The 12,698-nt window shown below is 53.6% G+C and overlaps 1 protein-coding gene across 2 annotated transcripts in view; it reads left to right on the top strand.

Moving 5' to 3' along the window:
* Positions 1–6,548, top strand: part of GALNT18 (polypeptide N-acetylgalactosaminyltransferase 18) — a 299,887-nt gene extending 293,339 nt beyond the window's left edge. For both annotated transcript variants that reach the window (XM_080642299.1, XM_080642300.1), the window contains one exon: positions 6,132–6,548. In XM_080642299.1, the coding sequence (XP_080498425.1) occupies positions 6,132–6,278 (147 nt within the window). In that variant the 3' untranslated portion in view covers positions 6,279–6,548. The remainder of the gene's footprint in view (positions 1–6,131) is intronic.
* The last annotated feature ends 6,150 nt before the right edge of the window (positions 6,549–12,698 follow it).

Here is a 12,698-nt window from a genome sequence, read left to right as displayed (position 1 = left end):
CAGGCCTCTGCTGGTGTGGGAGCTTTGCTCTGGGCCCTGGGACTCTCCCCAGATATCCCCTGGGCTAACTCCGCTCCTTCACGTCTTGCTCATATCTCACCTTCTCAGTGAGGCTCACTCTGACCACCTCTCACCATTGCAGCCTGCCTCACCACCATTCCCAAACCCTCTCACCCTGCTTGTCTTAGTCCATTCAGGCTGCTATAACAAAACAACCATAGATTAGGTGGCTTAACCAACAAACATTTATTTTGAAGGCTGGGAAGTCCAAAGTCAAGGTGCCAGCAGATGCAGTGTCTGGTGAGAATCCTCTTCCCAGTTTGCATATGGCAGCCTTCTCACTGTCCTCACGTGGGGGCTGGGGGTGGGGTGGGGAGGAGAGGTAAGAGAGAGAGAGAGAGAGAAAGAGAGAGAGAGAGAGAGAGAGAGAGAGAGAGAGAGAGAGAGAGGTCATCCCTCTTGTGTCTCTTCATATAATCCCATTCATGATGGTTCCATGCTCACCTCCAAATACCATCAAATAGGGGATTAGGCCTTCAACATGAATTTTAGGGGGGCACAAACATGCACACACACTGCTCTACATTTTTGTGCTGCCTATCACCTTCTAACACACTATAGAACTTATCATTTGCTCCTCCTCCTAGAATAGTCTTCACTAAGATAAGGATTATTTCTTGTTTGGTCATTGATGTTCCTGACACATAGTAGGCATTCATTAAATAACAGATGGATGGATGGATGGATGGATGGATGGATGGATGGATGGATGGATGAAACATGTCTCTGCAGAGAGTCTTCAAAAGAACTAGATCAGACTGTCTCTTCAGAGCCTCTTGGAGGTCAAGGTGATTTTCCCTTTGGTCAAGAAGACCCCAGGTGTTGAGGCACAAACAGCTGTCAGTCTAGTCCACTTCCTTGAGACAGGCAGGGAGTGAAATAAATGGTGGGTGGGCTGGCCAGTTATTCTGGTGGGGAACAGTAAAGGGGGTTGGCTCCCGGGATCCCCACCTATCTCTATTACTTCCTGACCATGTGATCCTGGGCAAGTCTCCTGACATCTCTGAGCCTTAGTCTCCAATTCTATAAAATGGTGATAATTCGCATCTCCACCTCTCAGGGTTATTGTGAGGAATACGTGAGATTGGGCATGCAAAGCATTTGATACAGTGCTGGGCATATGATAAGTAAGTGTTAACTTATTGTTACTTTTATCCCAGGTGCAAAGCCTGCATGTAGAGGTGCATTTGGTAGCAACACCAGGCTGCTCCCAAGGGGGCTGAACTCACCAGGAAGGGACTGAGTGGAGGAAGGGACAGCTCCTTTCCACTCGTGGTGAATGGAACTTCCCAGAGAGAGGCAAGACCCCATAGTTTGTTCAGTGAGAGAGATCAAGGTCTGAGAAGAAAGACAGGAGGGAGATAGCACCGGGGGCCAGTGCTAGCTCTAGTACCAGGGCGTGGCCTGGCCCTTCTTCCCCTATTCCAGATGTCTTTCTAAGATGCATGCCTGGGCTCTGCTCATTGGGACCCCCAGGGTGGCCTGACTACTCCATTGTAGAAGATTCTCCTTTCGGAGCTTCCAGATAGGGAGCTCTCCTTGGCCTCACACCCTGCCCTCCCTGCAGCCCCACACACTCTCACAGAGGCTGTGCTTCTCCACACCCCACCCTTCTCTTGGCCTCACTCCATTTCTTCCACATTCTTCCCAGAGGCCACCCTGGCTGTTTCTGCCCCAGGGTCACCACACTTCCTGTCTCTAGGGTGCCGAGGGCATGATTGGGCCAGGGTAGGGCCTGGGAAATGTCATAGTTGAGTCTCTGAAGGAACACTTTACTTCTCAGAGACTGCCCCTGTCTTCCTCTCTCAGCCTTGGCATGGTGCCCTGCAGAAGGCTCAGAATGTTCCTGAGTGGCTGATGGGAAAGGAGGGGCCCATGGCCTCCTGTCTGGGACCAGTTCCTCCAAGCTTCCATGGTCCAGGGGTTGCTGAAGCAGCCCCGCTGTTGGCAAGGCCTGGCCTGGCCCAGCCCCTGAGGACATGCTGAGCAGTCAAAATCTCCAGTGGAATGGAAGGGCACTTGGTCTGGCCCCATCTGCTTGCTGTGCACTTTTTCTGGAGCCCCCACCCAATTCTATGAACAGCCTCATATCCGTTTGTTGTTTGTAGCTGATAAAGGGATTTCCCATCTGTCCTGCTCATCCTCCAGTAATCAGGACAGAAGTGATCATCTGACTTTAGAGATAATGGAATCATAAGAGTGGAGCGGCTGCCCAGGGCCACACAGCTGACCACCAGAAAAGAAGCATCCTAGTTCAGCACTGTCCCCTTTCCATCTCACCCCCTGGAGTGCCGAACCCCCAGCAGACGTCGTGAATGAGAGAGCTGGCTGGTTTCACCCAGCCCTGCCTGCGCTGCATCCCAGCAGTGGGTAGGACCACCAGGCTGGCCGGATGCTGGAGCGTCAGGAGAAGCTGGATACAGTCCCACTGAAGAAGCACCAGCCACATGCCCCAGCCTGTGGGTGGGCAGCAGATGTGTTCGGCCTAGAGGCTGCGAGCGTTCACACAGAAGCCATAGAAACTGGGCCAGGCAGAGCCATGGGCTGGCCTTGTTTGGAGCAAGTGTCACAGGGATGCCTCTGTGTCCAAAAGTCCAGCTTTGAGGGACAGGATGGGGCCTCAGGGTGGACTTCTGACAGGACAACTTGAGGCTGTCCTCCACAGTCCCAGCGTGGTTCATGGTTCGGGACTGTGGTGTGGCCACCAACAGTGCCCATTCCTTGGCTGTGTTACAAGAGCCTACTTATCGTCCAGTGGAAATGAGGTGGTCTGTGCTCTGTGGTCAGTTCTGAGTGACACAAAAGGAGGGCAACCAGAATGGAAAAAGGACACAAAATTCTTCCATAAGAAACTCAATTTGGAAAAGCATGGAACTGGGGGACATCACCCCACCCTGTCGGAAGGGAAGAGGTGGGGAAGCAGGAGCTGACCCAAGTATGGGACCCTGAGGAGTGTTCTGGGTCCCCTTTCTGGATGCCCCTGAGACAGGATCTTAGTTCAACGGGAGAAGAATGCTCCTAGGAGGAGCCGCTGGGGAAAGAAAGTGCTGGTTCAGGGGCTGTCCTTTCAGGTGGACATGCAGAGCTAAAGGGCCCAAGGCCCAAGTATAGAGCCACTCAGGTTGCAGAGAGAACAAGAGGATCGGCTTCAAAGTCTCTTCCCACATGGGGACTCTTCCCAAACATGAGTCCTTTCTGAGCCCCCTGTCTCATGGCCACTGGTCCTGTCCTGTCAGGGCCTAACCTTGTGGTTTTCTCTCTGGCTGCACCTGCCGCGCCGCCCCCCGCCCCCCGCTGCCCCCATGAGGTCACTATTTCAGTTACCCCTTTGTCCTGATGTCTCTGTGATCCTAGGGGCAGTGAGTCATTGCTCTCCTCAGAGAAGGTGCTGGCTGGGCGGGGATGCTTCACTCACTCGAATGCTTCTGAAGAGGTTTGCCGTCCGCAAGGCCATCTCCCACACACTGGACCTTGGGAAGTCCCACACCCACTCCCGACACACACACACACACACACACACACACACACACACACACACTCCTGACTCCTTCACCATCTGGCTTCTCACTCCCCCACCTCCTTCACCCTCTGCTCAAAGTCCCTTCTAGGAGCTGGAATTTTGTTTTAATTTTTTTAACTGAAGAACAACACATACACACAGAAACATGCAAATATAGGTACAAAAATAAATACTCAACTTAATTATTTAAAACCAAGTAAATGCCTATGCAAGCACCACCCTAGTCAGAAAGAGCACCCCACCAGCACCCCAGAAGCCCCCTTCTTGCTTCCTGTCATTTGCCACCCCCTCTACCCCAAAGGTAACCCCACCCTGACTTGAACACTGTGGTTTCATTTTGCCTGCTTGGGAAGTTTATAGAAGTAGGATTATGTATATATTCAGCCTGGTTTCCTTTGCTGTTATATTTGTGAAATTCACCCCTCTTGAGCAGAGCGCCAGTGTTTCCATTTTTGATGCTGCATAGTATTCCTTGATGTGAGTCACCGCTGTTTCCTATCCGCCCTCCTATTGATGGGTGTTTGGGTTGTTTCCAGATTGGAGCTTTTACAAATCATGTTTCAGAAGGCACCTGGGTGCCTGTCGGTGGTGCACACCTTTCTGCTAGTTGTATAGCTATAGGTAGAGTTGTTGGGTCGCAGGGAAGTGTCTGTTCAGCTGGGGCAGATTCTGCCAGTTTTCTAGGTGGTGTGAGAACTGAGTCTCGATGTGCTCTTGAGATGTCAGTTGTTGCCAGGAGGATGGTGGTGGCAGACTGGGGATGACTTCCAGAAAGGACTTCCGTCTCCCTCGCTCACAGTGGGCTGTTCACTGGGATGGGCATGGGTGCAGCTGGGGGTGGGCTCAGAGTCTCCCTCTCCCTGCTGCCAGGCCTGCCAGGGCCAGCCCAGGGCGAACCTGAGCATGGTCACCCTGTCCTGTGACCGATTCCCTTCTTACCTATATAAGTCATGACAGCCAGATTAATGATCACCTGTCGTGTTCCATCCAAGCTTTTTGCTGGATGTTGAGGGGACAGAAGTTGATAAAACATAGAACTCTCAGTCCAGCGGGAAAAAAGACAAGTAAATAAGAAGTTTTACTATCCTTCAGTAAGTGCTGAGCGGGGGAAAGCATGAGATGGAGAATACCGCGCCAGCTGGGGGACTGGAGAGGAGATAGGAGGACGCGGGGTCAGGTGGAAGGTGAGAAGCCTCTGGATGAAGGAGCAGGCACCGAGCCTTCAGTGACTATGGCGTAGCCTGAAGCAGAGCATGAAGAGGACCCCAGGCACAGGGCACAGCTTGTTCAAAGTCTAGGAATCCTGAGAAAATGTAAATGGGTTCAGCAAACTACAAGGAGTTTGGTATCACTGCAGTTCAAGGTGTGCAAGTTGAGGGGGACCGGGCCAGAGAGAGATGCAGCACCACGCTATGAGCATGCACTACAGAGCCGGGCTCTGTCTTCTAGGCCAGATGTGCATCTGAAAGGATCACTACTCCCTGCCTCCTGAAGTGGGGAGGGGATCAGCGAGGAGGCTGATGCAGTTGTCAGGGGAGAGAAGATGGTGGCCTGAATCAGGGCAAGTACGAAGGGATAGAGATAAGGAGATAGTCACGAGGCCTGAAGGAGGTGGAATTGACAGGAATCGGTGCCTAATGAGATGCTGGGGAGAGGGGGACATATACTGAGAATGCCCAGCTTTCCCACAACGATGTCTGGTTATGGTTGAGATGGGAAACACAGTAGGTTCTGAGGAAAAGGTGAGTTTTAGCATATACTCAAGTACCATTAAGCTACAAGGGGCCCACTTACATGGACCACCACCCAGCCCAAGCAATTCCACTCATTTGGAAGGCCAAAGCCCAGCTGAGCACATTTTCAGTATAACTCAGAGATACTCAAAATGCTGACACCTACACATAGCCAGCAGCCCCAGGGTGTTTGGGGTATAAACTGGGTGTGCATGGCTACAGAACATTCCAGAACATCAGCAGCATGGGGAAACCATGCATATCCGGGGATGAGGGAGCCCAGTGGCCTTATAGACAGAATCCAGGAGCCTGAACTTGGTTGAGACCAGCACTGATGGCTCTAGAGGTCCAGTTGGGAGCACAGACCCTAAAAGAAGGAGATCTGGTGATACTGAAATTCAGGCCAATCACGGGGTGGTCCCAAGGAACTAGGCTTTTCAGAGCAGGGCCCCGGTCTATGGTTATGGGGAGTAGGGCTTAGACCCCCAGATAGGAGCCGTAGGAGCAACCCAGCATGCTGTATCCCTGCCAGGCAGACGGACATCGGGGTGGGGTACCTCTGTTCTAGGGAAAAGCTAGGGCTCTGAGAAGAAAACTTACACACAAGTTCATTCTCAGGGAGGAGACCAACACATCAGAGATGGGAGCCCGAGGCTTCGTGGGAATGCAGGCCCCAGACCTCCCGTAGCCTCATTGGATCCCAGACATCTAGACGCACACATAGTCCCAGCCGGCACCAGCCGCTAGGCCTCAGGCTCCCCAGACCTCCCCATGTTGCCTGTACACCCTCTGACTCCACTCTCCACCCTGGCTCCTAGGGAGGCCCCATCCAGAACCTCAAGTCCAAGCGCTGCCTGGAGCTGCAGGAGAACAACGACTCGGAGTTTGGCTTCCAGCTGGTGCTGCAGAAGTGTTCGGGCCAGCACTGGAGCATCACCAACGTCCTGAGGAGCCTGGCGTCCTGACCCGCCGGGACCCGCCCCGCCCACCCCTTTGCTACTGTGTAGCACCTGCTGCAACGTTGCCTGCTGTTCGCGTGGGTGGTTGGAAGTCCTGGAACCAGGTTGGTGGGCCCCCCCCGCTTAAAAAGCTTTCTATTTCCTATTCAATTTTCATGCAGTTTCTAGAAAGATGCTGAAGGGTGGGTGAAGGTAGTTAATATCATAAACTATTTTGCAACTGTAAATAGGGGACAAATGGAAAATATTTATAACTGTCAATAAAATACTATTATTAAGAAAAGGGTTTTTGCAGTCTTTTTTGCCTGGTGGAGATTCATGCCTGGCTCCTCTGAACCTGGAGTTCTCACAGCCAAAGACACATCCCTGCTTGCCCTTCTGGCTCCGCGCCCCTGAGAAAGGAGGCCCGCGAGCCCTTGCAAGCAGCCGGAGCGTGTTGTGCGAGCCGCCAGCTTTCTTTGTGAGGCCCAGGGTGGCGAGAAGGCCACTGAGAGCTCGGGGGCACCTTGTCTGGAAGATAGCCTCCGTTCTTCATCCCCAGAGAAAGCAGGAGTGCCCACTGGCCCCTGGAGCGTCCTCCGCTGGCCATCTGCTGGGCTCCAGTACATTCCCCTCTCCTGAAGTCACCTCTGTCACCTCCCAGTGCTGTCCACTGCTCAGCCCCTCAGCAGTGACACCACCCACAGCAAATGCCCCATCCAGTCATTAGCTCCATCCTGTTGGCTCCTTCCATGAATCGTGGTGCATTCGCTTCCCTTCCCGAGGCTGCTGGAACAAAGAACCACAAACTTGGTGGCTCAAACTACACACTCTGTCAGCGTTCTGGAGACTAGGAGTCTGAGATCGAGGTGTGAGCAGCGTTGGTTCCTTCTGAGCTCTGTGAGGAGACTCTCTCTCCAAGCCCCGGTGGCTCAGGCGCTGCGGGGCCTGCAGAAGGCCATCTCCTTCCTGTGTCTTCTGTCGTCTTTCCTCTGTTTGTCTCTGTAACCAAATTATCTCCATTTTTTAAGGACACCAGTCACGTTGGATAAGGGCCCACGCTAATGACCTCATTTGAACTCGATTACCTCTATAAAAACCCTATTTTCAAATACAGTCCCATTCTGAGGCACTGGGATTGAGGACACATCTTTCTGGGGGGACACAACTCAACCCATGGCATGGCTCAGTCAGTTAGGGCTCCAAGTCACCCCCCTAGACCCTGCCTGGGGAAACTGGTGACTATCCTTCTTGCAGCCTGTTGCCCAATCATCTATCCCTCCATCAGCTTCCCCTGAGTGTTTCTCATCCCAGTCCAAGAGACCATCCTCTGGTGGGGGCTCCTGTGTTTAGTTTGAAGGACACCCCCCCCCCCCCCCCGCCGCAACACCACCTCCAACACTTTAGTTCATACTAGAGCAGTGGTCGGCAAACTCATTAGTCAACAGAGCCAAATATCAACAGTACAACAATTGAAATTTCTTTTGAGAGCCAAATTTTTTAAACTTAAACTTCTTCTAATGCCACTTCTTCAAAATAGACTCGCCCAGGCTGTGGTATTTTGTGGAAGAGCCACACTCAAGGGGCCAAAGAGCCGCATGTGGCTCTCGAGCCGCAGTTTGCCGACCACAGTACTAGAGCTATGGTAAGTGACAGACCGAAGTAAGAGAGGAAACCCTATCTTGACAGGTTTCAGCCCCACTCACCACCTCAAGTTCTCTGGGGCCTTGCAGTCACCTGTTTGGGATCAATAACTTACAGCTGATAACATAGAGAAACCTTCTGCACCTAAGGGACCCCAAGGGAAGAGGGACCTCCTGTCTTGCCACCTTTGCACATCGAGAACCCCATCTAGCACGGGATTCAGCCTGGAGGGGCCCGTAGGAGCTTCCCAGGCCACGGCCATAGGCATCCCTTACTTACTCTCTGCCTACCTAAGCCATGTCATGCCTGCGCTCATTCCGGTGGAACTCTTCCTACAGCTGCAACATCCCATACTTCTAAAGTCACTCTCAGTTCTAGTCTCACTCTACCCACCTCCTCTCTCCCTCTAAAATACCACTTCCTGTTCTTCGCCATCACTCATGCGTGCTTCCCGACCCCGGTGCTCCCAAGTCCGGTCCCCAGGCCACCAGCATCAGTGTTACCTGGGAACATATTAGAAAAACACTTCTCAAGCTCCACCTGGACCTCCCAAACCATAAACAATCCAGGTTTCAACAAGCCCTCCAGGTGATTCTGCTTCTCCGCTAAAGTCTGAGAATGACTGCCCAGCACTACCCTAAGCCAGTGCACACATGCTCTCCCTCCTGTACGGGCCCAGGCCTCATTCGCAGCAACATCCGTTCATACTGCCCCACGTGTTCACACCTCGACATCACATCCCACCCAGAGTGTCCCCATCCTCAGCCCACCCACCTCCCGTTGTCCCTGCCACACCACGTCCCATGAGGAGCGGAAGGACCAAGAGCATGGGCTCTGGAGCCAGACGGCCCAGTTCATCCCTGCCCTGCCATTTACCAGCTGAATGACCTTGAGCAGATACTTAACCTCTTTGTGCCTCCATTTTCCCCCCTTGAAAATGGGGATACTAATAGTATATCTCTTATGGGATTGTTATAAAAATGAGATGAGTACTTCTATGTAAAACAGAGCAGTGATGGGAACATAACAAGTGCTCTAAAGTCTGAGCTATTATAATTTCATCCATTTACATCCTGACATCCAGTCGCTGTCACCAATATCCACACCTTTATACCAACCAACGCCCACATTTCCCCTTCCTGTCAACATCCATAGCCCACCCCACCTGCACTAACAACACCCACTCGTGTCTGTTCCACCTGCCTGGAGGCATTTGTCTTATACCCATCGCTACCTTCATCCCCACCCCTGCAAACCCCACCCATCCTGCTCTCTTATCAGAGGCACCCGCAACATCAACCACTCCCAACATCACCCCTAGAAGAAAACCCAAGAATGGCACCCTCCCCCATAAGCTAACCTGGGGCAGTTAAAACAGGACAGGGGCAGCTCCCTCCTGGGATACCACTCACCATCTGCCTGGGCCCAGTTGCCCGGGGCCCTGGTGGAAGGCTCTGAGATGGCCTGGAGGGCCCTGACCTCCTTGGAGTGGGGACTACATGTCCAGTCCAGGCTCCACTATATGTTGGAGGTATAAAGGTCAGAAGTCCAGGGCCATGTGACTCCAAAGCAGAGGCACTGGATGGGTGTAGGGCAGGCAGGAGGGTGAGGAGGCCCCAGCCCCAGCCCACCCCAGCCCCAGCCCCAGCCCACTCCAGCCCCAGCCCACTCCAGCCCCAGCCCCAGCCCACTCCAGCCCCAGCCCACTCCAGCCCCAGCCCCAGCCCCAGCCCCAGCCCCAGCCCACTCCAGCCCCAGCCCACTCCAGCCCCAGCCCCAGCCCACTCCAGCCCCAGCCCACCCCAGCCCCAGCCCCCGCCCACCCCAGCCCCAGCCCACTCCAGCCCCAGCCCCAGCCCACCCCAGCCCCAGACCACTCCAGCCCCAGCCCCAGCCCCAGCCCCAGCCCACTCCAGCCCCAGCCCCAGCCCACCCCAGCCTCAACCCACCCCAGCCTCTGCCCACCCCAACCTCAGCTCACCCCAGCCCCAGCCCACTACAGCCCCAGCCCCAGCCCCAGCCCACTACAGCCCCAGCCCCAGCCCACCCCAGCCTCAGCCCACCCCAGCCTCTGCCCACCCCAACCTCAGCTCACCCCAGCCCCAGCCCACTCCAGCCCCACCCCACTCCAGCCTCAGCTGGCTGCTTTTCCTGCTGTTGCTGTAAGCTCATTAACAGCTGTTTAGGGCTCTTGAACACCCTGGGGTGAGATCATTATTTTTTTAATGATTTGCACATTAAACAACTTTTGTTTCCTGTTTCTACTGCCTTTGCTGATACTAGAAAAGCCTTTTTAGCCCCGTGTGACAGGATCCCCTTGACAGCCAGCCCTGCTGCCTGGCCCACAACTCAGCTCCACAGCTCATGAAAGAGACAGGCTCCTCTCTCCCCGCTGGAAGACAGACACGATTGTTTGCAGAAAGAGTGGTGCAAGCCATCAGTGGCCTGGCCATATCTTGACTGGCCCTGAAGATCACCTGCCTACAGCTCCTGCAGCTTCCTGAGTCCCTGTCTGAGGCCCTTTTCAGGCCCAGGCACATGCTGGGACTGGAAATACCAGAGCATTTATCTCTCAGGAACAATCTTCCATCAATGAAAGGTGGGCCTCCTGCCCCTCCAGAGGAATACATGGGACGTCTGAGCCTCCAGTCTCTCAAAGGTTCCCAGTGGGACTGAGCCCCAGTGGCCCACCTTGATGCACCCTCTTCTTCCCCCCTCCCTGTCTCATCTCCCCTCTCCTTCCCTGTGCTGCCCTCTCCCAAATGCTCATCTCTAGGGCTGCCGCTGGCAGATACAGCTCACTCCCACTCCTCCTGCACAATGCGCCCCCCCCCATGAACACCAGTGCCCCCCAAATCCACATCTATACCCCAGGCCTGATCTCCCACTGCTGATGGGCTCTGGGGAGCTGGGTGCTGTCCCTAGGATAATGCTGACCTATGTGCTGAAAGCAGACCTATCACTCCTCCTCCCAGGCCTACCCCAGTGACACCACCCTCACCAGGTGCTCAAGCCAGAGGTCTCCTCTCCCCCCTAACCCCCTCCCTCCTCAGCCTCCCACCTGTATCTCAGTCCCCCAGGCAGTGATGCCTCCTGACAACTCGGTAATATTCCCCAGGCCCCTTCATCGCGCCCATGGACCTGCCTCCTCACCTCCAGTCTCTCCCACACCTCGCCTCATCTGTCCTCCACACGCAGTAGTCACAGGGCTCTTTCTGAAATGCAAATATATCACATTCCTTCCTGGCTTAAAATCTTCAGTGGGTCTCATCAAAAATGGCAGATGAATAACTCAGGCACTGGACTCAGAGGTTTCTCTTTCAGCAGGTCCAGAGGCTGTGCCCAAAGCATCCAGGACAGGGACTTTGGACACAGGGTAGGCTGTGGATGTGAGGAGCCCCGGCTTCTTGGCGGTCACACCCACTGGACATCAGCAGCCCACTCCTCCCAGGACAGTGGTCGGCAAACTCATTAGTCAACAGAGCCAAATATCAACAGTACAATGATTGAAATTTCTTTTGAGAGCCAAATTTTTTAAACTTAAACTTTTTCTAACGCCACTTCTTCAAAATAGACTCACCCAGGCCGTGGTATTTTGTGTAAGAGCCACACTCAAGGGGCCAAAGAGCTGCATGTGGCTCGCGAGCCACAGTTTGCCGACCACGGTCCCAGGATGTTCATGTCCCATGTCTTCGTTCCTTTGTTCAGAAGTTTTTCTTGAGAAGTGCAGTAGTTTGTTAGAGCTCTTGTAACAAAGTCCCACGGACTGGTGGCTTAAACAACAGAAATGTGTAGTTTCACAGTTCTGGAGCCTGGAGGTCCAAAGTCCTGGCATCAGCAGGTTGGATCCTCTGAGGGCTGTGAGGGAAGGCCCCTCTCCTGGGCTTACAGATGGATGTCCTAGCTCTCTGTCTCTACATCGTCTGCCCTCTGTGTATGCCTGTCTCTGCTTCCCAATTTCCTCTTCTTAAAAGGATGCCAGTTGTATTGGATTAGGGTTCACCTTAGTGACCTCATTTTAACTTCATGACCCCTGGAAAGACCTTATCTCCAAATGAGGTCACATTCGAAGGAAGAGGGGTTGAGGACTTCAACATAGAAGTTTTGGGTCCAATTCCCAGGGCTGCTGCTGCCACCCTCACAACAGCCCCTAGGGGGCACTGTACTCCCTTTGTGCTCTGTCCAAATACCATCCCTGCGTTCCTTGGCGAGGCATACCAGGATTCCTGAAAGGGACTGAGCTACCAAAGAGGACTCCATGGAAATGAGCCCCAGACCAAGGAGACAGCCTCGGAGTCATTTCCCCCCAATACTTTCTGCTCCCCTAGGATGTTCTAGCCACAGCTTTCCACAGACCTTGTCACACTCAGTTCCTGACAGTGAAAATCCCCCTGATATAACCTGACCCCTTCCTGACTAGGGCAAAAAAAAGACCATTTTGTATTCAGCATGAGTCAGGACCTCGGCTGCACACAGATGGTACACTCGGGGGTTAACTGAAGAGTTTAATGAGGGTGATATAGCAGTGTGGGCAGGGTAAGGTGAAACTCCCAAAGACAGTAAGAGTGGAAGCTAATGGGACAGAGAGGGAGGGGTGCTTTCAAACCCCACTGACTGCTGCTTTCATGGAAGTGGGCTGTCCAAAAGATCCATGGCCAACTTAGGAGGAACCCCAACTGTAGAACCCACAGCCCAGCAGAGAGGGAGCCATTAGGGAGCTTGGGAAAATACCTCCACGTCTCCTTCCTCCTGCTGTCACATATTCGATCAAAGCTGCCCATTGGCCAAACCCAGCTGGAGGCA

The sequence above is a fragment of the Plecotus auritus genome (genome assembly GCF_963455305.1).
Source record: "Plecotus auritus genome assembly, chromosome: 9".
NCBI classification, from domain to species: Eukaryota; Metazoa; Chordata; class Mammalia; order Chiroptera; family Vespertilionidae; genus Plecotus; species Plecotus auritus.
Note: the sequence above shows the minus strand (reverse complement) of the source record. Positions and strands in the feature narration are given on the sequence as shown.